The 21755-nt window shown below is 38.7% G+C and overlaps 1 protein-coding gene across 1 annotated transcript in view; it reads left to right on the top strand.

Moving 5' to 3' along the window:
• DNAJC5B (DnaJ heat shock protein family (Hsp40) member C5 beta) overlaps positions 1–18623 on the top strand; it is a 74873-nt gene extending 56250 nt beyond the window's left edge. The window contains exons 3-4 of the mRNA XM_007949735.1: positions 6174–6345; positions 18532–18623. Coding sequence (XP_007947926.1) covers positions 6174–6345; positions 18532–18623 — 264 coding nt within the window. The remainder of the gene's footprint in view (positions 1–6173; positions 6346–18531) is intronic.
• Positions 18624–21755: the final 3132 nt, after the last annotated feature.

Here is a 21755-nt window from a genome sequence, read left to right as displayed (position 1 = left end):
ACTCATTACATGGGGGGAATAGATAGTTCTTTTAACAAATGGTGCTGGCAAAACTGAATATCCATTTGCATAAAAATGAAACAGGAGGATCCATATCTCACACCATCTTCAAAAACTGACTCAAGATGGACCAGCACCCTAATTGTGAAATCTAAAACTATAAAATTTATCAAAGAAAAAATAAGGACAATCTTAGGGATTTTACAAGACATAAACATATATCAAACATAACAAAAAACATGTAAACAGCAGAAGACAAACTAGATAACTGGGACATCCTAAAAGTTAAACACTTATGTGCATCAAAATATTTCAACAAAAGAGTAAAAAAGAGAACCTACACCCTGGCAAAAAATTTTGGCAATGACATACGGGATAAGGGACTAATTTCTAAAAAGTATGGAAAACATCAACAATTCAACAACAAAAAAGCAAATTATCCAATTAAAAAATGGGCAGAGGACATGAACAGACACATCACCAAAGAAGATATTCAGGCAACCAAAAATACATGAAGAAACACTTGGAATCAGTAGTCATTAGAAAGATGAAAATAACAATAAAAATCTCAACCCAGCATTAATAGGAAAGCGAAAAAAAAAAAAATGCTGGCAAGGATGTGGAGAGACTGGAACCCTCATGTACTTCTGGTGGGACTGTAAAATGGTATAACCACTGTGGAAAATGGTAGAGCACTTCCTGAAAAAATTAGAAATAGAAATATTAAATGATCCAGCAATTCCACTACTAGGTATATATCATACAGAAATAAGAGCCATGACTCAAATAAATATATGCACACCCAAGTTCACTGTAACACTATATAAAATAGCAAAAAGATGGAAACAACGTAAGTGCCCATCAGTGAGTGAACCGATAAACAAACTATAGTGCATACACACAATGGAATACTACTCATGTTAAAGTATAATGATGAATCTATAAAACACCTCAGAATATGGATGGACCTAGAGGACATTATGCTGATTGAAATTAGTCAATCACGAAAGAACAAATATTGTATGAGATCACTATTATAAAAAGTCAATAAAAGGTTTTCACACAGAAACATTATTTGATAGTTACCAGGAGTAGGAGGGGAATGGAGGATAAATAACTAACTAGAGGGTAGACACATATTAACTAGTCTGAAGAGGAAGGCAATGTACTATAAGGAGGAGGTCAGCACAAAATGATCAAGGCAAAGGAAGACACTGCAGGAAGAGTTAAAGGCAACAGAAGTAAATAATATCACATACATAATCTTGCAGTAACATTAATAACAATATTCTATGAGTGGACAAATAGGTAGACAGAGAAACTGAACAATGTGGAAAGGCGAATGGGACTACACCCACGAATATATATAGGTTTGACAAAGAATATTTCTACGTATGTATTTACATATGCTGCAACTATTTCCATGAATATAGTAGAGCATATCGGGTAAAGTTATGAAACTTCTTAGCCACAACCAAATTCCTCGATGGAATGAGTCACTAGGCCTGAGGGCTAAGACTAGTCTCAGTGGACATCAAGGTCAATTGGCACAACATAGTCCACAAAGAAAATGTTCTACATTCTACTTTAATGAGTAGTGACTAGGGTCTTAAAAGCTTGTGAATGACCATGTAAGTTGCAACTATTGGTGTCTCCCCACCCAGAGCAAAGAAGAGTGAAGAAAATAAAACATGCATGGAAACAATTAGTCCAAAAGAGTAATGGACCACCTGAACCTTCGCCTCCATGACCCTGAGACCAGAAGACCTGGACAGTGCCTGGCTATCATTACCGATCAATCTGAAAGGGATCACAATAAAAGGTCCTGGATAGAGTGAGTGGGAAAATGTGGAACAAAACTCAAAATCATAAAACACCAGGCTCACTAGTCAGATAGAGACTGCTGGAACCCTTGAGACCATGGCCTTTAATTACCCTTCAAGCCTGGAACTGAACTCACCCAGTGGTTCAGCTTTCAGCCAAACAACAGACCGTTGTATAAGGCAAACAATAACACCAGGGAGGAATGCACTCCTTCCAGCAATCAACTATATGAGATCAAAAGGGCAGTATTTGCCCAGAGACAAAGTTCAGAAAGCAGGAAGGGATAGGAAAGAAGGATGAATGAAAATGGGAAACACAGGGAAAAAATGGGATGAGTGCTGTTACATTGCAGCGATTGCAATTAATGACATGAAACAAAATATGTATGAATTTTTGAATGGAAAACTAATATGCTCTGTGAGCTTTCGCCCAAAAAACAATAGAGAAAATCAATTGAACCAAAAGCTTATATTTGTAAAGATCAATTAAATTTATAAAACTCTGGGCATACTAATCAAGTGGATGGGGACAAAGAGAGACAAAGCACACATACAAAATATATTTTAAGAATATTAGAAGGTTGGGCAATCTACTTCCGTAGTGATACTGCCTTGGAAACTCAAGGAAGGGTTGTTATGAGTTGGGGTCGACTCCACGGCGCATAACAACAACAACAACAACAACTGTTACTTATTAGTTGCCGTTGAGCTGATTCTGACTCATGGTGACTCCATGTGTGCAGAGTACAACTTCTCATAGGGTTTCAAGGCTGTGATCTTTAAGAAGCAGATTTGCAGACCTGTCTTCAGAGGCACCTCTGAGTGGGTTCCATCCTTTCAGCCTGTAGTTAAGTGTTTAACTGTGTGCGCCACCCAGAGACTCCTACTACTGTGATAAGCACTGTCAGGGATGAACCAAAGCTATTTCATGCAATAAGCAGGCAATCTAGTTGGGATAGTTAAAACAAGAAAAAGAAAACTATGAATGGCAGACTTTTCAGAGAAGAGAGCAGTGTAGGAATTGCATGATAAAAACCAAAAGGACATAATGAATAGAGAAAGGAGGAGCATCCTGGGGCTATGGCTGGGGAGTACAGCACAGGAGGGTCTTGGAGGCACTTGGTGAGGACGAGAATCTTGAGTTTTATTTTCAGAGTAATTTGCCTAAGAGTATGAAAACACATAGGTGTCAAGGTTGTATCTAAAACTTCCCCACCCCAAGTCATTCCTGGGTTCCACTCACAACTGGGCCAGGTCAAGTAGATGAGGTCTTGGGCTAGGGCCATCAACATGAAAGATTTCTACCACAAATTATTAAAGGACTTCACACACACCTACCTAGCTGTTCATTATCCTCTTGTTCCTTTGACTAGACAAAATCTGCATTTGGATTCAAAGTCTTATAAGCTAATTGCTTTCTATTTCAAATAATATATTTTAAATATAATCACAAATTGATTTTGCCAAATTCACAAAAAATTGCTTTACTATAACTTCAGATTGAGGGAGTCAGGAGAGTTTCTTTAGTCATCTTTGTTGTTATGTGCCGTCGAGTCAAACCCGACTCATAGCGACCCCTTCTTGGGTTTCCGAGGCAGTATCACTACGGAAGTAGGATTGCCCAACCTTCCTTTCGAGGAGTGGCTGGTGGGTTTGAACCGCCAGCCATCTGGTTAGCAGGCAAGTGTCTTAGCCATTATACTACCAGAGCTCCCTAGTCATCTTTAGTTATGGTAAATTTAAGAGCAAACCCTTTTTTGGTTTGTGGCAAAATCCCAGTGCGGTTTTTAGGAGGAGCAAGTCATTTGTTTTTCCAGTAATTATAGATTCATTAACTCTTTGGGTTTCCAAGGTTGTAAATGTTTACAGAAGTAGATCATCTCACCTTCCTTCCAAGGAGCAACTGGTAGATTTGAACCACCAACCTTCTTGTTAGTAGCCAGATGCCTTACCCACTATATTACTAGAACTCCTTTTCATTAACTCAGTAAATACTTTTAAATGTCTACCATATGCTGAAAGGAGCTCTGGAAGCTCAGTGCCTAAGGCATTTGACTGCTAACCAGAATGTTGGTGGTTCAAACCTACCAGCTACTCTGCAGAAGAAGGAAGACTGGGCAATCTACTTCCGTAAAGATTTACTGCCTCGGAAACCCAAAGAGGGTCACTGTGAGTCAGAATCTACTAGATAGCAGTGAGTTTGGTTTTGGTTTTACCATATGCTGGTCAGTAAATGTTTAGGTAGAAGGGATTCAAACACGAATAACGTATAATTTTAGCCTAAAGTATATAAATGCTCCTAATGCTGTGCCCTGGTGACATGGTGGTTAAGAACTCGTCTGCTAACTGAAACATCAGTGGTTTGAACCCACTAGCTGGTTCAAACCAGCTGGTTTTTCTCCAGAGGAAAAAGATATGATAGCCTGCTTCTGCTTCCTTAGAGATTACAGCTTTGGAAACCCTATTCCCAGTTCTACTCTGTCCTATAGGGTCACTGTGAGTTAGAAGTGATTCTAAAACAAAGTGTTTCTCAATATTAGCTCAAGGAGCCTAGTGGCATAACAGTTACGCACTCTGCAGCTAACTGAAATGTTGGAGGTGGAGCTCATGCAACAGTTCTGCAGGAGAAATACCTGGTGATCTGTATTCTACAAATTTGTATTCTACAAATACTACAGCCTAGAAACCCCTATGGGGCAGTTCTGCTGTGTCACATGGGATCAATATGAGTTGATATCAACTTGACAGCACCTAGTAACAACATATCAGCTCATAGTCTAATATAATGAGAAAGATGTCTAAACTGATCAGTGTTCTAAAGTGTTAGCAAAAAGGCGCATGGTAGAAGATTATTTATGTGGCATACAACTGGGGTACAAAGGCAGAAGTAATCTTTTTTTAGGAGGGCCATGTGGGGTGCTCAGGAAAGACATCATAGGAAGAATCTTTGAGATGAGTCTTAAACACCGAGTTGGTATTTGTTGGAGTCCCTGGGTGGTGCAAACAGTTAACTCACTCAGCCACTAACCAGAAAGTTGGTGATTCAAATCCTCTGGAGAAAGGCCTGACAATCACTTCTGAAAAATTAGTCATTGATAACTCTATGGAATACAATTCTGCTCTCACACACACGGAGTCGCCATGAATCTGAGTCAACTTTCCAGCGAATGTCTTTTTGTTTTGTTTTGTTTTTAGGTATGTGTTAGGGGAATGAGAGGGGGTCTTCTATCAGATGAAGCCATAGGAAAATAAAGTTGGTGTGGGAAAAGGTGGTATGTGAGAGAGGACAAGTCACGGAGGCCTTGTGCATTGTGACAGGTGCTGGGTCTGACCTTAGAAACAGGAGAGCCAGAAGATGTGCTTCAAAATCTCACTCCAGTGGCAATGTACAGAGTTAGAGGGAGGCAAGAATTGGAAGGGCCAGGTGGGAAGGTGCTGAACTGTTCAGACCAGAGATGGTGAGGATCTGTTTGAAAGCCCAACTGGACATCATAGAAGGGGCTCTGCTGGCGTAGTGGATAAGACATTTAGCTGCTAACTAGGTCAGCAGTTCTAACCCACCAGCTGTTTCGCTGAGGAAGATGAGGCAATCTACTTCCATAAAGATGTAGAGCCTTGGAAACCCAATGGGGGTCACTATGAGTAGGAACCGACTCAACGAAAGTGAGTTTGTTTTGTTTATTTGGCCATGATAGTGATAGGAGCTCTGGTAGCATAGTGCCTAAGGCACTTGACTGCTAAGGTTCAAACCCACCAGCCACTCCTCGGAAGGAAGGTTGGGCAATCCTACTTCTGTAGTGATACTGCCCCGGAAAACCCAAGGAGAGGTTGCTATAACAACAACAACAACAGGGACAAGGGGGAGATGCAAGAGATATCATGGAGAAAATCTCCAGGACTTGGTGACTAATAGGAACCATGGGGGCAGAAGAGGAAGATAACATAGAGCTCTTTTGTGGTGGGAATGATTCAATTCCCTTGGGCTGGGAGGCTTGGTTAGCTCATTTGTTCTGCAGAGGTTTTTGTTTGTTTGTTTTTTGTTTTGTTTTGCTCTGTTCTTAAGAATGATCACAGTAGCTTAAGAATACAGAAGAAAATGTTGTACTTCATCACTTTGACTTTCTTCCATTTCCTCTGGGTTTAACTTGTTAGATAAAACTTTATGAGGCATTTGTTACCAAGGAAACTAAAAGATTAGCTCCTTACATGGTGTAAGGATGATGGGAAACATGTGATCTGAGGGGGAACCTTGGATGTCTGCAGTCTCTGGAGGTACATGGAAGCTGACTTGATTTCTCCTCAACCTCCCATCCCTGATCCCATTTTGCTTTGCCTCTGTTTTTCCTCTAGACCCTGTTTGTAATTATTGGCCTCCTGACAGGCTGCTATTTCTGCTGCTGTCTGTGTTGCTGTTGCAACTGCTGCTGTGGACGGTGCCGGCCCAAGACATCAGTGCCAGAAGAGGACTTCTACATGTCCCCAGAGGACCTCGAGGAGCAAATCAAGACAGACATGGAAAAAGGTGGAGTAAGATGAGAACGGAGGTACTGGGTATCCCTCCATAGACCTGGCCAAGTACCATGTCTCATGGCAATGGTTATCACCAAGGGCAAGGGAACCAACAATCAAATGGGGGGAATCCCACAGAATGTCAGCTTTGGTACCTCTTTTGGGGGGGACGAAAGGAAAGATACATTCACCAGGCATAGAGAAAAGTGGAACCTGATACCTTTGAAAGAAATGACAATATATGCTGATCACAAAGTGAACACAGTGTGAATCGTGATCTAAGTAGAAGAGAGAGTTAGGTTCAAGGAAGCTGGTGGTGGGGAGCATAACCTGAGACAGGAAAACCAGAACTAAAAATTCTCCCAGAAAAAGTATTTTGACCTGTTGCTTTAGGATCTCTATTGAATCAGGAGACCAGGTGGCAAAATAGTTAAGTGGTCGGCTGCTAACAGAAAGGTTGGCAGTTCAAATCCACCCAGTGGCTCTATGGGAGAGAAACCTGTTGATCTGTTCCTGTAAAGATTGCAACGTAGAAAACTCCGTGGGATCATTGTGACTCAAAACTTGACTTACCAGCACCTAACGACATTGAATCAGAAGGAAATGGACATCAAGTAAAGTCTTCAATCCTTGATTTTCCTTCTATTTGATTCCTTAATAATGAATTTTGGTGGGAAAGGTGCTCCTCCTTCCCCTGAAATTCAGCTCCCTTCTAAATCCACACAGTCAAGGATCCTCAAACCAGCATCAAAATACTGCCTCATTTAAATATGACTACTGTAGATTGCCCAACCTTCCTTCCCAGGAGTGACTGGGCAATCCACTTCCTAGTGATACTGCCTGGGCAACCCAAGGAGGGGTTGCTATGAGTCAGCTCCAGCTGGATAGCACATAACAACAACAACAACACTGGCTTTTCTAAACTGCTTCCACAAGTGCATTTGTGTGTGTGCGGGGCAATGGTGTGTTACTTGATTCTTCAAATTCATTCTACCTAGAAATGATAAAGGAAAAAAAATGTAAAGAAAGACAGAATCTCAAAGAATTCACAACGAGCAACACTTTCTGTTTTCAGGAAATGCCTTCGATTAAAGAAGTTGGGGTCAAACCTGCCATTGTTCCTGCTTCCTCTTACGGCCATAACTCTGCCATCATTTTCTCCTGTAGAACGCATCATTACTCTGACTTACACCCTGTATCACTAAATCCCAGAGAACCCTGGACAGCCAATAAAATAACTACCAAATAAAATAAAATAAAGTAATTCAGATGCAGTTGCCAAGTGGCCCATTTTTGTCAGAACTGCCAAAATCCAGAATGGGGCACTTCATTCCATTTTCTGATTCTTTTGAACACAATGAGATAGACATTTCATGACACGAAACACTAGAGGCTATTTAAAGCTCTCACACACATTTTATTCCCTATGAAATGAGATGCTAAATAATGTCCAGTTATTGCCCACATAGATTCCAACTTAAAGAGAGGAGTCTTCAATCATGTGAATCATACTGAATCCCAGATTCCTTCAGGCTTGGGAGGTCTGAGAGGACAGAGTTTTCCTGCACTGTCATCCCTTTCCATGGAGATCACTGGGTAACTAATCCAGAAAACAGTTGGGTTGTTCTGACACTTAATTTAATTTTCCCTGGAGCCAAATCATTGTCCCATGGTGAAATACAATTTTTCTTTTGTCTTATTTAGGACATAAAGGGGAAAATGGATTTTTTTTTTTTTTTTTGCTGCCCTTCTAATCACCCATGGTTGATTGTTCTAAGTGGTACATCTCCCTGGTGTAAGTGTTCAGCTAGTAGGCTGTCTATTGTTTGGCTGAGAGTTAAGCCATGGGAGGGATTTCAAAGAATGACTTGGGCCATAATCTCAGGGGTTTCACCAGTCTCTATCAGACCAGTAAGCATGGTCTTTTTTGTGACTTTGAGTTGTGTTCTACGTTTTTCTCCCACTCTATCCAGGATCTCCAATTTTGATCCCTTTCCAAGTGGTTGGTTGGCATTGGTAGTCAGACACCACCTAGTTCTGGCCTCAGGGTCATATAGGCTGAGGTTTTCACAGTTCATTAGTCCTTTGGACTGTTTACATGTGTCTTTGATTTTCTTCGGGAGCTCTGGTACCATAGTGTCTAAGACATTTGACTGCTAACCAGAAGGCTGGTGGTTCAAACCCACCAGCCACTCCTCAGAAGGAAGGTTGGGCAATCTACTTCTGTAGAGATATCACCTTGGAAATCCAAGGAGGGGTTGCTATGAGTCAGGACTGACTCAATAGCAGTGAGTTTCGTTTTTGGTTTGATTTTCTTCACTCTTTTTTGCTCCAGATGAGGAGAGACCAATAACTGCATATTTGATGGCCACTTGCAAGCTTTTAAGACCCCAGTTTATTATTTTTATATATTATGTTGTGTTAGTTGAGCTTGATGTCTCCCAAAACCATCATCCCTAGCCCATAGGCCAAGCAACTCACTTCCTCAAGGTGCTTAGTTATGGCTAAGAAGTTATCCTAACTTTGCCTGCTGTTAGCTTTAAACTGCATAGGGGCATTTTTATAGCACTACAAATACATACACAGGAATATTGTCTGCCAAATCTATGTATGGTCGTGGGTGCATCCCTCTTCACCTATCCATGCCTGATCTTCTTGCCTGTCTACTTATGTATCCACCCATAGAGTCCATTATAAAAAGTCAAGGAAAGGTTTACACAGGGAAGGAAATTTTCTTTTTTGATTACCAGGAATAGGAGGGAAAATAGATGAATAGTTAAGTGATAGCTTTGATATAGGTGAAAGGAAAAGCAATATAACATAAACATGTGACTAGCACAATAACACTAAGGAAAAGGAAGACACGGAGAGGTGCACAAGAGGTACATACAATAAAGGCAAATACTACTGCATATACATTACTGCTTTGTCAGTAATAGCAACACTGATATATGGGTGGATATATAAGTAGACAGGCAAGAAGATCAGGACATACATACCATAAAGAGCAAGCAAGCAGGATCCTTAATAAATGGATTAAACAGAGATATATGCATGAAAACTCTTTTACAGAAAGATCAGCCACCTTGGCATAACTTGTTTAAGAGTGATAATTCCAGAGTACTAATCCTATCTGCTCTTATAAGATGGATAAACTGTTATAAGACCATGTCAGGGGTCCCTGATACCATTTTCCATAGGATCTCCCTTAAGAACCATCAACCCAGTTCAGTATTTGGTTGAGCACTCAGTGGGAGTTCAGTACTTGATTGAGGATAGGAAGAGACAGTGAGCTACAACAGTGTCATCCTCCTCCTCTGTGTCAACCTTAACTTTTCCTTTATATTGGGAAAACCAAAATAGATGTCTCAAACCTAGATGTCCAAATCTACTCATTCACACTTCTCTGAAAAGCTTCATAGTCCTTCTTCTTTTTAAATCAGATAAAAGCTCCAGAAGATCACTTAAATAGACCCTGTATTAAGTTCTTTGCAGAAGATTTCTATCTTGGAATGGAAATTCATACTAGGTGCCAAAGTAAACCCAGGTTTCCTTCCTACAGAGAATTGGTGATAAATCTATGTGCCTTTTCACTGATACCCAAGAGCTACCAAATCCATCACAGAGGTCAGATTCCAGATGAGTAAACCACTAATGCCATTTGACTGTATTATTCAGAATCCTCAGCTGAAAGGAAAAGTGCTTTCCTATCTAAATATTTAAAAGTTCCTGTGCATAGTGTCTAAGGCATGTGACTGCTAACGAGAAGGCTGGCGATTTAAACTCACCAGCCACTCCTCAGAAGGAAGGTTGGGCAATCTACTTCCATAGCGATACTGCCTCAGAAACCCAAGGAGGTGTCGCTATGAGTCGGATCTAACTCCATGGCAGTGGGTTTGGTTTGGTATGCAGTTTTGTGGGGCCTGAAACTTGTACAATCTGGACAGTACTCTTCGCATGAAAGAGTACAAAATTACAAACACAAAATTAGGTCTGAAAAATGAATATTTTAGTGAAAGAAATCACAGAAAATTACAAAACTTAACACTGGGAGCTCTGGTAGCATAGTGGCTAAGGCACTTGACTGCTAACCAGAAGGCTGGCGGTTCAAACCCACCAGCCACTCCTCAGAAGGAAGGTTGGGCAATCCTACTTCCGTAGTGATACTGCCTCGGAAACCCAAGGAGGGGTCGCTATGAGTCAGGGCTGACTCGACGGCACATAACAACAACAACAACAACACTGACAAATACCAAAAATATCATAAAATCTAGAAAAATAGCAATAGTTTAATTAGCTTCCTGGCACACCTCTATGATACTTTCCCTCTATGTTTTATGGCTTTGGTAGAGCTTTGTTTTAAGGAACAACGATGATGCAGTGCCTAGAGCATTTGACTGCTAACCAGAAGGTTAGTAGTTCAAACTCACAAACTGCTCTATGGAAGGAAGATGCGGCAATCTACTTCCATAAAGATTCATCGCTTTGGGGTCCTATGAGTGAGGATTGACTGGATGACAGTAAGTTTTTGAGTTTATGTTGTATAGCCATTGCCTCTTCATATAACAATTTTGTAAGATCATTTTCTATATGGAGAATAGAAAAATAATTCTCTCCTCTAGCATATTTAATTAGTTTTTTATTATTGATAAATGAGAGAAGTTTCTTTCAGGTTCACAGCTCATTACTAGTAAAGTAAACTTTCAGATATCATCGTCAAATTCAGGAAAACTCCTATCTAGTTTATTTCATGTATAAGATGTAAGATTTGCAAGAATTTCCACAGACCACCCTTTGATTCTGTACATTTCAAACCTTGTTGCCCTAACCATCCAATACTTCTAGGGTCAGGGTCCATTTGGACACATTGATATCATGTGACCACCTTTGACCTGCAACTTCATATCCCCTTGGCAAGTGAATTAGCATAATGATCTGTAGGTGTATTCCTGAAAACCATTCCTATACTGTCAATAATTACCTATACATAGACTTGCTGCAAACCACAAACTCATATCCTACTAAACTCCAATTAAACCTAACTCTATTTCTCCTCTAAATTCAAGTGGATATACTTACTCAAGATTCTATTTAGGCTCTTGTGGCCTTGTTTTTAAATTTCTTCAGCTTCAACTTTAAGTTAGTTGCATATGAGCAATTCATGGTCTGTTCCACAGTTGGCCCCTGGCCTTGTTCTGACTGGTGATACTGAGTTTCACCATCATCTCTTTTCAAAAATATGGACTATTTGATTCCTGTGTTTTCCATCCTGCAAGGTCCATGTGTATAGTCACCATTTATGCTGTTGACAAAAGGTATCTGCAATGAATAAGTCATTGGTCTTACAAAATTCTATCATGTGTTCGCCATTATTTCTGTTACCAATGTCATATTTTCCAATTAACTATTTCCAATTTCCAATTAATATTTTCCAATTTCCTTTTTTGTTTTCTTCTTCACTTCCCATTCCAATCACCAGTCAACTTCAGACTGGAGAAGTTGTTAAAAATCTTCGTTAATGGTTGGTGCATAAATTTGAATAATGGTAGTATTAACTGCTCCTCCTTGTAGGGAAATGGATATTATCTTATCACTGACAGGGTTGTATAGTACTTCAGGATAGATTTTGAAGTGTTCTTTTTGATGATGAATGTGACACCATTCCTCTTCAATTTGTCATTCTTGGCATAGTGTGACTGCTTCATTCAAAATAGCCAATACCCATCCATTTCAGCTCACTAATGCCTAGGATATCTATCTTCAAGTGTTCCATTTCATTTTTGACAACTTCCAACTTTCCTAGATTCATACTTTGTACATTCTATGTTTCAATTACTAATGGATGTTTGCAGGTATTTCTTCTCATTTTGAGTCATCTGACTTCAGCAAATGAAGGTCCCAAAAGCTGTATTCCATCCATGTCATAAAGGTTGACTCTACTTTGAGGAGGCAGCTCTTCCTCAGTCGATTTTGATGTCTTCCAACCTGAGCAGTCATCTTCTGGCACTTTATCAGATAATGTTCCACTGGCCATTTTTTTTCAGAAGTAGATTGCCAGGTCCTCTTCCCATTCTGTCTTAGTCTAGAAGCTCCACCAAAACCTATCCACCATGGGTGACCCTCATGGCATCTGAAATACTAGTGGCATGGCTTCCAGCACCACACACAAACCACATTACGACAAACTGATGGACAAGTAGTGTCATAAAGATTACAGAATAAGAAATCCTATAGAGCAGTTCTACTTTTTCTTATAGGGTCACTTTGAGTTGGATTCAAGTCGATGGCACATAACAACAACAAATATTTATTGTTTTTTGTTTGTTTTACCAAAATGTTATCATATCTACATAGCATGATTCATGTTTTTGCTTTTATGTAGAACAAAATTTTTATGAAATCAAATTTATCAATTTTTGATGAAATCAAACTGTGCTTTTGTTGTCATGTCTAAGAATCCTTTGCCTAATCCTACATCTGAAGATTTTCTCCATTGTTTTCTTCTAAAATTTTTATAGTGTTATCGTTTACAGTTTTGATCTATGATCTATTTTATTTATTTATTTTTTAGTCTGGTAATTTTTGTTTTAATTGCAGAAAATGACCTTACTAATGGTAGTGGAAAATCTAGAAGCACTAATTCCAGTGACAATGAGAGTGATAAATTCTGCCTTTAAAGAATATGGGCAAAGATGTACACATTAAATTGAATGGTCCATTTTAACTTAATTTTTGTATAAAGTATGATTTAGGTATAGGTTCTTTTTTTTTTTTTTTCTTTTCATATGAATGGTCAATTGTTCCAATACCTTTTGCTGAAAAGACTATCAATTCTCCCCTGAATTGACTTTGCAACCTTTTAAAAAAAACAATTGTCCATATTTGTGTGGTTCTAGTACTAGACTCTCTATTCTGTTCCACTGATTTATATGTGTATCCTTTCAGCAGTATCATACTGTCTTGATTTCTGTAACTGTAAAGTAAATCTTCAAATAAGGAAGTGTGAGACCTCCAACTTTTTTCTTTTTCAAAACTAGTGTAGTTTTGGCTACACTAGTTTCTTTGCCTTTTTACATAAATTTTAAAATTAGCTCATTCATATATATAGAAAAATCCCACTGATTTCCTTTTTGGAATTCTATTAAATTTGTAAATCAGTTTGGGAAGAATTGACTTGGTTACTATTTTGGATCTCTCTATCCATTAACATGATATGTCTCTCAATTTACTTAGGTCTTATTTGATTTCTTTCATGAGCATTTTTTCATTTTTGGTGTACAGACCTTGTAAATATTTTGTTAAATGTGTACCTAAGTATCTCATTTTTCAAAAAAGAATTATAAATGGTATTTTTTTTTAATTTCAGTTTCCAATTGTTCATTGCAAGTATTTATAATTGATTTTTGTGTGTTGACCTGATATCTTGTGTCCTTGCTAAAATCACTTATTAGTTTAGAGTTTTTGTAGACTCCCTGGTATTTTCTAAGAAGCATTGGTGGCACAGTGCCTAAGACATTTGACTGCTAATCAGAAGGTTGGTGATTCAAACCCATCAGCCACTCCATGGAAGGAAGACAGGGCAATCTACTTCTGTAAAAATTTACCACCTTGGAACCCATTGGAGGTCACTATGAGTTGGAATTCTACTCACTGGTAGTGGGTTTTCTTGCTTTGTTTTCTGGGATTTTTTATGTAAACAATCATACATGTCTGAGAATTTGGGACAGTTTTATTTCTTTTTTTGAATCTGTTCCCTTTCTATTTCTTTTTCTTGCCTTATTGACTGGCAAGAACAACCAGGACTGGGTTTATTGCTCTCCTGTCACCATCACCTTGAAATGCTTACTACTTTTTGAACAAAGTATACCACATTTTCACTTTACACTAGGCTCTGCAAATTATGTAGGTGGTATTGTTAAGATTTTTCCTCAGTGTGTTTTAGTACTGTTGTAACAGAGACACTACAAGTAGCTTTAAATACATTTATTTTCTCACAGTTTAGGAGACTAGAAGGCTGAATTCAAGGCACCTACTCTAGGGTAAAGGAACTCCTGTCGTGTAGTGATTAAAGCATTAAGCTGCTAAACAAGAGTTTGGGAGTTCAAATCCACCAGCCACTCCACAAGGGAAAGTTGAAGTAGTCTGCTTTTGCAAAGATTTACAGTCTTGGAAACGCTATTGAGCAGTTCTACTCTGTCCTGTAGGCTCAGTATGAGTCAGAATTGACTCAGTGGCAGTGGGTTTGGGTTTGGTGGCTCTAGGGTAAAGGTGTCTCTCTCTGTTTACTCCAGTGGAAGATCCTTGTCTCCTTCAGGTCCTTGGTGATATTCTGCCCCACCCTCCCCATCCCCTGATTGTCTGTCCTCTCTCTGTCTAATTTTTTTTTTTTTTTAATAACTTAAACACAGGGTCTAACACCCTACATTGATATGGACTTGTTAATATAACAAATTAAACATTGTTCCCAAACTGGATTATATCCACAGGTATAGGCATTAGGATTCCAACACATATTTTGGGGAGACACAAGTCAATCATAATGGGCTGTCAATACTGAATTTCAAGCTTGGTGACTTTTTGCCAGTAGAAAATTTTCTTTAAAAAAACATTGTTATCTACCTTCACATTTATGTTTAAAATCTATATTAGATAAAGATTTTTGAAAAAGCAGGACAGAGAGGTCAATATTCACTGACTGGGGATTGGACAAAATGCCTCTGAGCATAATACTCTGCCTTCAAGGGAGCTCTGGTTGTGTAGTGCCTAAGGCATTAGACTGCTAACCAGAAGGCTGGCAGTTCAAATCTTCCTCAGAAGGAAGATTGGGCAGTCTACTTCTGTAGAGATACTGCCTCGGAAACCCAAGAAGGGGTCACTATGAGTCGAAATCGACTCAACAGCAATGAGTGAGAGGGAAGAAAGAAAGGGAAAAGTAATTGGGATGAAATAGGTGGGGTGGGGAAGAGATAGTGGATCTAGAGTCTTAATAATTATCCCTCTAAATGCTATGCTGCAAATTATTATGCTGTGCTTGGAGATTTGGTCAGTATATGAAGATCACAACTGGAAATTTATTTTTTATAAATGAGTATTGATTTTAAAGAAGTGTGATTAACATCTCTCTTTTTTACTCTTCAGAATCCAGAATCTTCTATCCAGAAATGACAAGATGCAAAATACCATAAAACTAATAAGAGGCAATCTTTTCTCCAGAATAAAAATAATAACTACTTAACACCTTATTGTCTTTTTATGCCTTATTAAACTAATACAGAAGAGGAAATGGTAGCATAGTGCCTAAGGCACTTGGCTGCTAACCAGAAGGCTGGTAGTTCAAACCCACCAGCCACTTCTTAGAAGGAAGATGAGGCAATCTACTTCCGTAGTGAAACTGCCTCAGAAACCCAAGGAGGGGTCACTATGAATCGGGTTAACTCGACAGCACATAACAACAACAACAACAGAGAAATACATTTCCGATTTGAATTAAATGGCTAAAACACTTCAAATTTCACTTTTAACGACATGTTATTAGACATTTTTTAACTTGTGAAAATCTAAATTCAAAATATCAAATCCTTTTTTATCCAATGACTTACATGAAATCATTAGGAAAATTTCACCTGCCTTGAGATAGTTTTAACAATTCATATTTTATATGTAATTTTTCTTGTACTTCTTTTTTTATGTGCATATTTCAAACATGCTTACCCCTTGACACTAACTAAAACCTAAGTACATTTTGTTGCTGTAACATAGTACCAGTCTCTGTTCTGGAGTAGTGATATAGGGTGGGATTGGGTAGCAGAGAGGAGAGATTTGTTTGGGTTATTGTGTCTTTTTCAACTATGTCAAATTATATAATCCAGATTCCAACTTTAAGAAATAAAGAAAAAAGAAGTTCAATACAGTGGTATTATCAGTATCCACTGGAAACTAAAAGCAAAAATAAACCAAACTCACTGCCATCAAGTCAATTCCAAGGCAGCAAATCTTTACAGAACTAGACTGCTCCATCTTCTTTCCACAGAGCAGCTGGTAGGTTTGAACTGCCAACTTTCTGGTTAGCAATCAAATACCTGAGGCATTAGGCTACCAGAGCTCCTTGATGGGAATTAAAGAACTTGCAAACTGATTCCCATCTCTGTCTCAAATGAAAATATATGCCCAATGGGATCCTAGAAATCACATTGTTCTTATAAATCAATCAGGATCAAATGGAAGAGAATTGGTGCCTTGAAGGGAACCTCTCCCCAATTATTTTGTCTTAGAAAATTTGAAACTAGAAATATAAAGGTAATAGATACCAGGTTATGTCCCCTACTTTCAAATGTTCACATAATAGCAGTTCCACAATGTGAGATTTTGAGTGGTGTATTTAAAACACGATCATTTAGATTCTATACTCCTTTGCTGGCTAACGGTCACAATAAAATCAGAATTCTGCTAAGAAGGCTTTATAGAGCATTTTGAGACAGAACCCTATCCCCTCTCTGTGTGTGTGCATGTGTGTGTCTGTGTGTGTGTGTGTGTGTGTGTGTGAGAGAGAGAGAGAGAGAGAGAGAGAGAGTGTAACAAGGTAGATGGCAATAACCCAAAAGGGAACTAGTTAACTCTTAACACTCTGGCAAAGCAAACAAAAAATATAAGAGCTAAATTCATTTTGTTTCTCCCAAGCAGAATCACAGTGAACTGAAATCCAACCAAAACTCTTAGTTAAATTCTAAGAAATCAGGAATAAAGTATCTAAAGGAGAAGATTTTATCGTATTGACCTTGTATCTAAAAAAGTGAGATTCGATGCAAAGAAAAAATCTGTTTATGGCTTAACTGCTCTTGCCACCACTCACCTGGATAAAACCCAAATAAATTCACAACCACTGAGCTGATGAGGCCATATGGCTTGTAATTAGACTCTTGCTCTTGGCCAAGATATTGAGACATTTATTACATTTGCTGTTCAGCATTCATCATAACGTACTGCCCATGAAAAAGTCATAAGGAAGAGATTAAATTTGTCCTTCTTTCCACAATTCTCCACTCAATGTTTTTCCAATCTCCCTTGCCCCAGTCAAAAGGAACCAATTTCTAAAAATAATTCATGGGAACTTATGCTTGCAACTGGTCCAAAATCCTTTTCTTTTTATTTATATGACAATATCAATCAGCATCATTAAGGCACTGGGGCAGAGCAGCAGGACAGGTGAGCCAGCTCAGAATGCTGTCCAAAAAGCTGTTTAAAGTGGACCCAAGTTTTCTTTGATTTTCAGCTGCCAAGATTCAGTAAGCAAAGTTACTAAGACTGGTAACTTTGTACAATAAAACTAATACTCTAAGTTTTAATTCTTAAATTTAAAATTAATATCTTTACTGTAAACATTTATTGAGTACTTAACATTTGTCAGATATTATTCTAGGAGCTAGAGAAAAGAAAGACATAGTTCAACTATGTCAAATTATATAATCCAGATTCCAACTTTAAGAAATAAAGAAAAAAGAAGTTCAATACAGTGGTATTATCAGTATCCACTGGAAACTAAAAGCAAAAATAAACCAAACTCACAATCAAGTAGAATTAGAACTTACAATCAAGTAGAAGAGATAAGGGGACAAGTATTAAACATTGTTGTCTATATGAAAGGAGCTCTGGTAGCACAATGGTTAAGTGCTCAGCTGCTAACCTGAAGGTTGGTGGTTTGAACCAACAGCAGCTCTGTGGGAGGAAGACCTGGTGACGTGATCCTGTAAACATTACAACCTAGAAAAGCTTGTGGGGCTGTTCTGGTCTGTCACATGGGGTCACTATGAGTCAAAATTGGCTTGACCATGACAGCAACACAAACAGTCTATATGAAAGGTACCCACAAGAGTTGTGTGATGCACAGCCTGCACAACTATATGTGGTGACCTGCCTCTGTACTGACAAGCTCAAGTTCACCAGGTCTAGCAAGTCATTTCAAGGTGAAAGCTGGGTTCAGTGCTCAGTTTTATAATTCTATAACTGATAAACTTAAATGAGGAATAAAGACATTGTCTCCCCCATTTTAAAGTTCTTAAAAGGGTAAGCACTCATAATATGTTATGAATTAAAATGATCTGCCACTCATTATTTCAACAAAAATACCTCCTACCACTTGTCCCATTAAATGAAACCTTAACATGGCAAAGACTGTTTATTGCTTTGCTTTGTTTATTTTCAGATGTGGACTTTCCAGTTCTCCAGCCTACAAATGCAAATGAGAAAACACAGCTAATCAGAGAAGGATCTCGAAGTTATTGCACAGACTCTTGATGCTGAGTCCATTGAAGGTCCACACTACCTCCTCTTGGTTCAGCCTTGTCTCCAAGTGGCGATGGGGGAGTTTGAGGGGGGTGGAATGCTGTGAACTTCTCCACATTTGAATTTTATTTTTAGGTTAGGGAAAGATGATTGGTACGTAATTTTCCCAGTATGCAGACTCTCTGCTTGAATAGAATCCTTAAGAAACACATTCAACTATGATGAATAAAGGGCTGACAATTGCTTCACGCTCCTTGCATTGGGCAGGCTTTATAAGCATGTCCTTTAGGAGAACCAGACCTCATTCACCAGAGACTAATGTATTATTCCAAAACTGAAGCCACTTTCATCTATTTAACTACATGCAGTATGCATACCTAGCACAGACATCATCAGCAAAATAAACATGGGCATTTAGAAAGTTTTTTCAAGGAGGTTTTTCTCTGTCAGTATTCAGTTTGGCTGCAGAAACATTCCAAGAGTCAGGAAGAGATAATTAGGTTAAAAAAGACAAATCACATTATTTTAAAGTATATTTTTGAAAGATTAGAAATTGGCATTTACTGAAAACTGACAAGTAAAGCCAGGAAGAAACAGGTTTTCTGTGTGCTTCTTTGACCTGAACAAACCTTATAAATGATCCAGAAAATCATTCTAAGCCTGAATGGCATGTCAATGTTTGATAAATATAATAGATCTAGATTAGCTAGATTAAGGAAAAGAAACATGGGGGCAAGGAGTAGAACTCCACATTTAAATCACTTCATGCATTTTACTTACCTTATTTTTGGTGGGATCAATTACATTGACCAGAAAGGACTCAGCTCTCTACATTTTGGGCAATTTAAGCTCAGAGGTCATCTCTGCATTTGGTCATTTGATCCTCATATTCATCATTCAATATAAACTATAAGCTATTTCTAAACTTGTACAGCAGCAAAAGTGTTTGTTTTTTCAAGATCTTAGTTTTCTATATAATATTTCATTTTTCAAAATTTTGTTATGTTTTCATATAATATTGCATGATTTGCCACCTTTTCTTTCTTATCTCCCTCACCAAATTACAGTCAATTGCTGCTAAATATAGATTGTAAGTGAGAACTGGTGTTACAGCTCTGACAGTTCTGAAGTCATTAAAACTCTGCTCTAACTCTTGAGTTGTTAGATTTATTTTTTAATCGACATAATCAAGTAGAGAGAGGATTGGTTTGGCAATTAAGATAGCTTGTTCCAATCTAAGCTCACAGTAACCCTGTAACCAAGTTAAATGAGAATAAAATGGAGATCTATGACCATCCATGTTGTTATAAGGACCAGATGAGATAGCTGAGGGGAGAGAACTCTGAAAAGTCAAGTGTTTAGAGGCTTTACATGACTTTGATTATGTTTTTATACACAAATAGAATGTGACTTCTTATGCATATTAATTATCTCACTCATGAGACCTATGAAGAAACCAGTTCTAACAGCTCCGGTGACCAACCAGCACTCAATACTCTGTATCTAACAACAAGTACTACTCAGCCTATTTGGAGCAACAACAGGATAAATAGCCCTGTCTGTGGAAAATTTCAGTCACTACATTTCTTTCCTTTGGGTTCCCTAAGCAAAAGATGAGGCCTATTTTTGAAGGTTGTTGTTATGTGCCATCAAGTCAGACCTGACTCATAGGGACCTCTCCTTGAGTTTCCAAGGCAGTATCACTATGGAAATAGATTGCCCAACCTTCCTTCCAAGGAGTGGCTGGTGGGTTTGAACCACCGGTCTTCTGGTTAGCAGTCAAATGCCTTAGGAACTATGCTACCAGAGCTCCCTAACCAACCTATAAATTGCAAGGGTTACTTTCTCATTTTTTCCCAGGCTTCATTTTTCTTTTTTACCCAGAAGTGGATGCTTTCATATTCAGCTTGCCTAGGGAGCAAGTAAAAGACTAGTTAAGATAAGAATAAGATATACATCTGAATCAGAGGGTGGAATCAAATTCCTAGAGGAGTTCTGGCCAGTTCTCCAGAAAGGGCTAGTTCCTGGTTACAATGATGCATGGTGAGTGTTAGCACCTGAACACATGTGAATGATAGGTTGCATTCTGCAGAATGACCCTTATCTATTAAGAAACAAAGGTAGACTCTACATCTAAGGAGGGCCTGCTTAACCACATTGTGGGGGCCAACAGGAACTGCCATTTGGAACTATTTGCAGTGATTCTGATTCTACAAGCATCTTATCAGAAGAGCATCAGGTAGGGATAGCATGTGATAGATAGATAGACAGCCATGGACTTCATCATGGTCCTAGTTCATGCAGAGTCAAATTAACTGCCCCACTCTAGTGACTCCTACCTAATGCTCACCTCAAGACTACCAGAGTGGGTGCATCTTAAATGCAAATTTATAGGCCATCCTTTTACTTTCTTGCTATCTTATACTGGGATATAATTGAAAAAGACGTGTGTGTGTTTATGTGTGTGTATATATACATACATACATATATTTTTTTTTCCTTTAAGAAAACACACGTCTTTACTCTATGAGAATAAATGACATATTATTTCTACATTTCAAATTGTATGTAGGGAAGCCTTCAAAAACCTTTAACATGGTCTAATCTGGAAATATAAGGTCCCTACATAGTGTAAATGGTTTGTGCTCAACTACCAACCTAGAGGTTGCCCATTTGAACCCAACCACTGGCACCACAGAAGAAAGGCCTGGTGATCTGCTTCTGTAAATGATGGGCAAATAAACCCTATGGAACTATACTACTCTGTAACACATGGGGTCTCCATGAGTCAGAATTGACTCCAACTCAACAGGTATATATACTGGTAGTCTTGGTGATGAACCGCCTTATATTCTGGCCTACACAGAGGGTTCCAATTAAGGTTACCTGATCTTTCTGGTAGGTGCAATAATGACCCCTAAGATGTGCATACAGAAGCTCTGGTGGCACAGTGTGTAAGGTATTTGACCCCTAACCAGAACAGGGGCAGTTCAAATCCACCAGGCACTCTGTGGAAGGAACAGAGGCAGTCTACTTCCATAAAGATTTACCACTGCAGAAACCCAATGGCAGTCCCTAGGAGTCAGAATCAACTCGATGGCAGTGGGTGTTTGAAGGTAAGCATGTCCTGATCCCCGGAATCTG

The sequence above is a fragment of the Orycteropus afer genome, unplaced genomic scaffold, assembly GCF_000298275.1.
Source record: "Orycteropus afer afer isolate SDZICR_OR568_19922 unplaced genomic scaffold, OryAfe1.0 scaffold00252, whole genome shotgun sequence".
Lineage (NCBI taxonomy): Eukaryota > Metazoa > Chordata > Mammalia > Tubulidentata > Orycteropodidae > Orycteropus > Orycteropus afer.
Note: the sequence above shows the minus strand (reverse complement) of the source record. Positions and strands in the feature narration are given on the sequence as shown.